Source organism: Elephas maximus, chromosome 3 (genome assembly GCF_024166365.1).
Source record: "Elephas maximus indicus isolate mEleMax1 chromosome 3, mEleMax1 primary haplotype, whole genome shotgun sequence".
NCBI lineage: Eukaryota > Metazoa > Chordata > Mammalia > Proboscidea > Elephantidae > Elephas > Elephas maximus.
The window spans coordinates 26,469,836-26,477,609 of record NC_064821.1 but is presented as its reverse complement, the minus strand read 5'-3'; the positions used below and the strand labels follow the sequence as shown (position 1 = coordinate 26,477,609).

The 7,774-nt window shown below is 40.7% G+C and overlaps 1 protein-coding gene across 1 annotated transcript; it reads right to left on the bottom strand.

The window, feature by feature from the left end:
- Nucleotides 1-963: 963 nt before the first annotated feature.
- On the bottom strand, nt 964-1,894 carry LOC126071169 (olfactory receptor 7A17-like). The gene is made up of 2 exons (XM_049875426.1): nt 1,408-1,894; nt 964-1,130 (listed from the first exon to the last, which is right to left on the bottom strand). The coding sequence occupies exons 1-2, from the start codon at nt 1,892-1,894 to the stop codon at nt 964-966; spliced, it is 654 nt and encodes a 217-aa protein (XP_049731383.1).
- Between the last annotated feature and the right edge of the window lie 5,880 nt (nt 1,895-7,774).

The window sequence follows — 7,774 nt, the reverse complement described above, 5'->3', positions numbered from 1 at the left end:
ATGAAGAAATGTTAAGAGGAATACCGAGAAAAACCATATTGCCTTTTGTTACTGTAGGTTCTCTCATATCTTCTCCCTTGTGAACTCTGATGACTTTAAGATCTTCAGCATCTTCGCATATTAGTCATTTTGAAATAATGGTTTCACTGAGATCAATAGTCTTCAACCTTGGCTGCCCACTAGTACCTACCAGGGTGCTCCAAAAAAACATCCAACTTACCCCACACTCTAAATAAATCAAATTCTCTGGTGTTGGAACTCTGGTATGAGTGTGGTTTTTTTTTCAAACATTTTATTGTATTTTAGATGAAAGTGTACACAGTAAATTTGGTTTCTATTTAAAAATTTTTATACAACTTGTCCATGACATTGGTTGCTTTTTTCACATGTCAACATTCTCATTATTTCCATTATTTTTGTTCTGTTTCCGTTGATCTATCTTCCCTTCATTGTTTCAGGTTAAACAGCGACAATTTGACCTCATATAGTTAATTATTTAAGGGATCAGGCATGAGCATTTTTAATGTTCAAAAGATAATTCCAATATGAGCCATGATTGAGGGCCAGTAACAAGCATCATCACACCTGAATTGTACAAATAGATAAGATAGATATAAAAGTATAGACATAGTCGTGAACCGTGGAAAGGATGGAGGATTGTATTTATTTGAAGAGACTTGTGCCTTTCCCAGGCATAGATGGTAAATATGGAAAGCTCTACAGATATTATAGGAGTCAGTATGGCAGGTATTATGATGTATGACACATTGCAAAACTTTGCTCAGTACCCCAAAAATGTGCCAAATAAACGATATAATATTCTGATATGAAACATCAAGAGGAATGAAATCCATGGGAGCTACACAAATTATGTGACCAAAAGAGCATGTATTGCAGCACTATGTCTTTGGTTTTCCCGCCAAAACTAACATAAAAAACACCAATAAAAAAAGCCACAGGTCTTTAAAATATTCTCCTAAGGAGTCTCTTCAGGGCTCTCTTAATGTCTGTATTCCTCAGGCTGTAGATGAAGGGGTTCAGCATGGGGGTGGCAACAGTGAACATCACTGAGGCCACTGCACCCTTCCTGAGAGAAGGTGAGACAGCTGAACTCAGGTATACTCCAATACCTGTTCCATAAAATAAACAAACGACCGACAGGTGAGAGCCACAAGTGACAAAAGCTTTTTCCTTACCACTCAATGATGGTATTCTCAGAATGGAGAAAAAAATTCTAATGTAAGAGAAAAGGATCCCTGAGATTGGAACACAACCAAAGATGGCACCAACCAAATACATTAATACGGTATTGGTGGAGGTGTTAGAACATGTAAGGTTGAAAAGTTGAGGAGGGTCACAGAAGAAACTAGGGATTTCCACATCTATGCAGAAGGTAAGTTGAGAGACCGTAACGCAGTGTAGCTGGGAGAGAAAAAAAGCTGGTAAAAAATGACACCAGGACCAGCAAGCCACATAGATGGAAGTTCATGATGACTGGGTAGTACAGGGGATGACAGATGGCCACAAACCGGTCATAGGCCATCACCATCAGGAGTAGACTGTCCACACATGCAAAAAGATATAAAAAAGACAACTGAATCACACAGCCTACATAAGAGATGTCTCTTTGGTGTGTGTAAGTATTCACAAGCACCTTTGGGACTGTGGTGGAGGTAAAGCCAATGTCAGCTAAGGACAGATTGGAGAGGAAGAAGTACATGGGGGTGTGGAGGTAGGGGTCGGAGATCACCGCGACCGTAATAAGTAGGTTCCCAGCCACTGCGACCAGGTACATGGACAGGAACATTCCAAAGAGGAGAGGCTGCAGTTCCGGATCCTCTGAGAGGCCCAGCAGGAGAAATTCAGAGACACTTGTAAGATTCTGTGGTCCCATGTAGCAGGGACACCTTTTGGGAAAGGAAAAGGATTGGTAAAAGGAAACAAGTAAAAGGGCACCTGGCTCTGTGTTTCTATTTTTAATTCAGGTAATTCATAAGTAAAGGATTGACACTTAAGGACCATACACCACATTCAGCAACATTTCTCAGTTGTGGCAAACCCATTCTTCCTAGAACTCTTTCTCGTTGGTTTCCCTGCTATTCATCCTTTTACATCCATACCCACTTTAGAGATACTCAACTGATGAATGTTAGAGAAGCAGAAACATCTAGAGACACCAAATCCATACAGGCAGGAAAATATCATCCCATCTTAAGGAAGGAAGCATATGGAATAAGAAAAATCTTTTTCCATTTAAGAATAAAATCAGTCTAATTAAAGGATGGAAATACTGGAGGTGTAGTGGTTAAGAGCTACCATTGCTAACCAAAAATGTCAGCAGTTCAAATCTACCAGGGGCTCCTTGGAAACATATGGGGCAGTTCTACTTTGTCCTATAGGGTCACAATGAGTCGGACTCTATAGCAACTTATTCGGGTTTTTTTGTTTTGTTTTTTAATTAATGGACACTAAAATGCTCTAAAATGTATTTCATCAAAATTCAATGCAATAAATTCCTTGGACCTTCTTTAAGCTTTCAAAATAAACTATATTTAAATTTTTTTATTGACGGGGAAAATGTATTAAGCATTTTCCCCCCACCCCCCCCCAAAAAAAAACCTTTGATTGAATTATTTAAGAACACCGTATAAGAGCTATGCAATAAAAAGTCTGCCTTCATTTGTTCGGATATTCAACTACTGACACCTCTTAAGCCTAACCCTCCCTGCCTTCTGCCCAAATCTGAGCAAGCTTATAAGACAGCCCAGGTGCTGTCTCTCTTGGCACCGGCAATAGGTTCAAATGGGCCAAGCCCCTGCTGAAGTGCTAGAACCCTCAGACCAGATCCAACTCCTAATCACACACACACACACACAAAAAAAATTCCTTGCCAGGAACCTTCTTTGCTCTCTTAAGCCACAACTGAAACCACTTTCGGAGCCTGCCAAGGTCTCCCTAGACAGTCTTCTTTTTTAGTAGTAAGCCTTTTCATCCACTCTTAGTGTGTGTGAGCTCAGCAGCCTCAACATTTGGGCCAAATTCTGGGTGGGTGAGAGTCTATCCTGACTCTCTAGACTGCTGAGCCTCATTCATCTCTCTAGTCCTACTGGACACCCCTGGAAGGAAGGAAAGCAGAGGCAGGAAAGCACCCACTATGTGGGCAACAGATTGACAACACTTTGCTCCTGTGAACTAAAAAAAGATAATATTTAACAAAAATTTCTTGTTTCGTTACCTACACTTTGCCAAGTGTGTGTACGCCTTGTTGTTAGATGCTGTTGAGTCGGTCCCAACTCGTAGTGACCTTACATACAAATGAACAAAACACTGCCCAGTCCTGTGCCATCCTCACAATTATTGCTATGTTTGTGCCCAGTGTTGCAGCCACTGTGTCAATCCATCCTATTGGGGGGTTTTGTAGGCTCTAGGGAAGCAGAAATGAATAAGACTCTGTCATTTCCCTGCAATCACCCCACCTAAATGACCCACATAGAGAAATACCAGGTTGTGTTAACAGGTTAGAATATTGACTAGGTGCCCTGTGAATGGAGTCTCACTGCCCAGATTCAAACCTGGATTCACTCCATTCTACACCAAACTTGACTAAAATATGTAAAATAACTGTGCTCCATTTCTCACCTATAAAATAATAATAATCTATGCACTTGTATCTTGGGGGTAAATTTTGCAGATGAAATTTAAAAAGCTATAAAACACATAACTCAGAGCCTGGCACCAGGGAACCCTCAATACTGTTTGGCAATGTTATAGTTACTGTCCTCATCATCATCATCATCCTCAACTTCATGATAATTTAGAAGTGCTTAGAGGACAGTTTAAAACAAACAAAAAAAATATTGCAGATGTATTGATTCCAACTCATAGCGACCCTATAGAACAGAGTAAACTGTCCCACAGAGTTTCCAAGGAGCCACTGGTGGATTCAAACCGCCAACCTTGCAGTTAGCAGCCGAGCTCTTAACCACTGACTGTTTAGAGGGATTAATTTCCTGCTCTGGTGGGAGCAATGTTCTATGGAAGCTAGAAATAGTGGTGCAGGACAGCGGAACTCTGAAGGTGAGTCCTCAGATCCCCACCAGTACAAAAGACATAAACTTCATAAACTTTTTAGTTGAAATTTTCCATTTTGGTTCCACTTCTTGCTATCCCAACTGTGTTGTTGGTCCTGATGATGAGGAAAAAATGCTCTTGACAGTGCCTCCTATGTTCCTGTCTCCCTCAGCACTCACCAGGTTGCATGGTGTCTCTGATGGGTCATGGTGAAAGAGTGTGGATCAACTGCTCCCCTCCTGCCTGGTTAGAGATGAAGGCTGAGGCTCCTTCATCAGGAATGACAGGACGACAGACTCAGGCATGGGCTTCCTGAGGTGAACGATGACAATGGCAGGAAGAGACACACATATGTAGTCTGCTGGACTGGGACAGACACTCTGAAGGGCTGGAGACACAGGCTAATAATTTGTCATAGCATGGCTTTGTGCTTGCAACTCACAAAGCTCATAATTAGCCTAATTGATCCATGTTATCCTAATCTCTAAGGCTTGTTAAATTAACAGATGAGGGAGGAGAAAAATGAATGTCCTAGACCAGTCTGGCATTCCTAATCTTAGGAGGAAAAACACAGGTATTCTCACCTCAGACTTGAAAATTGCAGGGATAGTAGTATGAAATTCAGGCACTTTTTTCTAGTGGAAAGAATCAATGAGGCACTTTGATATCAGCAAATGCAATGAATTGATCAGGAAATTTAGGGAGAATTACAATTTCTATACCAAGAATCTGATACTATTTCCATATCTCTTTTAAAATTTGTGTCTCTAAGGAGAATATTCTACTTTCCCTTTTATAGCCTTTTCTTAGGGTTTGGAATTTTGTGCATTGAAGTTTTGTGTGTGTGTGTGTGTGTGTGAATTTGAATGACAGTACTAGTTTTAATTTTTCTCTTTAGTTTTTTTTTTTATATATATATGTTGTTATATTAGAAAACAAGTTTTCTGCATACTTGTTTGGTTACTTCATGCTTTGAAATCTTCAGGATTTTACTAGTTTACAATCAAGGTGTTCCCCAGGGGACTTCAGTCATCTCAAGGCTTGACTGGGAGAAGATCTACTTCCAAGGTAATTCACATGGCTATGGCAGGATTCAGTTCCTCACAAGCTATTGACCAGAAGTCTTCCTAAATTCCTGGCCACAGGGACCTCTTTAGGGGGCAGTTCTCAACATGGCAATTGGCTTTCAACCAAGCATATCAGCAAGCAATCAATAGAATTCTAGGAAGATGAAAACCAGATGAAAGCCAGAGTCCTTTTGCACTATTCTTTTAAGTGTGCCACAGGTCTGGACCATACTGTGGGAAGGATATTATTCCATGGATTAAACAACAGGAAGCACGGATCATTGTGACAATTGTAGGTACTGCCCACCAAACCATATTTATGTCTATTCCCAAGAAAGGTGATCCAACTGAATGTGGAAATTATATAACAATATCGTTAACATCACACGCAAGCAAAATTTTGCTGAAGGTCATTCAAAAACGGCTGCGGCAGTATATTGACAGGGAACTGCCAGAAATTCAGGCCGGTTTCAGAAGAGGACATGGAACCAGGGATATCATTGCTGATGTCAGATGGATCCTGGCTGAAAGCGGAGAATACCAGGAGGATGTTTACCTGTGTTTTATTGACTATGCAAAGGCATTCAACTGTGTGGATCATAACAAATTATGAATAACATTGAGAAGAATGGGAATTCCGGAACACTTAATTGTGCTCATGAGAAACCTTTACATAGATCAGGGGGCAGTTGTTCGGATAGAACAAGGGGATACTGATTGGTTTAAAATCAGGAAAGGTGTGCATAAGTGTTGTATTCTTTCACCATACCTATTCAATCTGAATGCTGAACAAATAATCCAAGAAGCTGAACTATATGAAGAAGAATGGGGCATTAGGATTGGAGGAAGACTCCTTAACAACCTGCATTATGCAGATGACACAACCTTGCTTGCTGAAAGTGAAGAGGACTTGAAGCACTTACTAATGAATATCAGAGAGCACAGCCTTCAATACGGTTTGAACCTCAACATAAAGAAAACAAAAATCCTCACAACTGGACCAAGGAGCAACATCATGATAAATAGAGAAAAGATTGAAGTTATCAAGGATTTCATTTTACTTGGATCCACAATCAACAGCCATGGAAGCAGCAGTCAAGAAATCAAAAGACACATTGCATTAGGTAAATGTGCTGCAAAGGACCTCTTTAAAGTGTTGAAAAGCAAATATGTCACCTTGAAGACCAAGGTGCGCCTGACCCAAGCCATGGTATTTTCAGTCACATCGTATGCATGTGAAAGCTGAACAATGAATAAGGAAGACTGAAGAAGAATTGACAACTTTGAATTGTGGTGTTGGCAAAGAATATTGAATATACATAGACTGCCAAAAGAATGAACAAATCTGTCTTGGAAGAAGCACAAGCGGAATGCTCCTTAGAAGCAAGGATTGCGAGACTAGGTGTTACATACTTCGGACATGTTGTCAGGAGGGATCAGTCCCTGGAGAAAGAAATCATGCTTGGCAGTGTTCAAGGTCAGCAGAAAAGAGGACCCTCAACGAGGTGGATTGACAGTGGCTGCAACAATGAGCTCAAGCATAACAACAATTGTGGGGATGGCTCAGGACTGGGCAGTGTTTCATTCTGCTGTGCATAGGGTCACTATGAGTTGGAATCAACCTGAGGGCACCTAACAAAGCCCACCACACAGGCCTTGCCCTTTATAAGGATGTTAGGCTCTAAGCCTAGCATAGTCACATCCCATCTTTTTAGCCCATCTTATGTCATCTTCTCAACCAAACTCGGCTAGGGAAAAACTGGAAGATGGGCACATCTATCTCTGCCTTGGATACTTCTGCAGATTCTACCATGCTGTTCCTTGACATGCAGTAGAAGAAGGCTCCTGGTTTCCATCGCGCCAGCAGAGAGCTTCCATAAGCATCATGCCAAATTGGGCCCATTTTGTGCCCCAATTCAAAAAATATTCCCAATGGCTTCTGATTTCTATTTATCTGGAAAGCGCTCCCACCACCCATTTGTCAGCTTATCATACTCTGGTGCCTTGCATATTTCTATGATGCTGGGAGATATCCCATCAGTATTTGAAATATTAGTAGGGTAACACATGGTACACAGGTTTCAGCAGAGCTTCCTGATTAAGACAGACAAGATGCCCTGGTTCTGAGTGGTTAACAGCTTGGCTGATAACTAAAAAGGCTGGCAGTTTAAATCCACCAGCTGCTCCTGGGAAACCCTATGGGGCAGTTCTACTCTAGCTGGAATAGATGGCAAAGGAATTTTTTTTTTTTTTTGGTTTAGGAAGTTCGAGACAACAACCAAAATAATGGACTCAAACATACCAATGATGATGAAGATGGTGCAGAACCAGGTAAAGTTTCAATCTGTTATACATAAGCATACTTTGATCAGAGCTGACTAGATGGCAACAAAAAACAGCAACAACAAAAAGGGCTCACTTCACTTCAGAATAAATTTTCTTCAGATTCTTTGTGTTCAGAACTCTTGAAGTCTTTATTAAAAAGTCCTTTTGTCTGATTTAGGTTTTTTTGTTTGTTTTTTTGTTGTTGTTATTGTTTTTCCTATTAGATAAAGTAGAGTTTATGAGAATAATGATCCGTTGTACCTTTTACATCCTACCTTTGTGACCTTCCTGGCTCAGAGATCTTTTTGCTG

Coding starts and splice junctions, on each gene's coding strand:
- LOC126071169 (XM_049875426.1), bottom strand. CDS start 1,894: ATGGGACCACAGAATCTTACAAGTGTCTCTGAATTTCTCCTGCTGGGC. Junction 1,131..1,407: donor CCCAGCTACACTGCGTTACG/GTCTCTCAACTT, acceptor TTTATGGAACAG/GTATTGGAGTATACCTGAGT.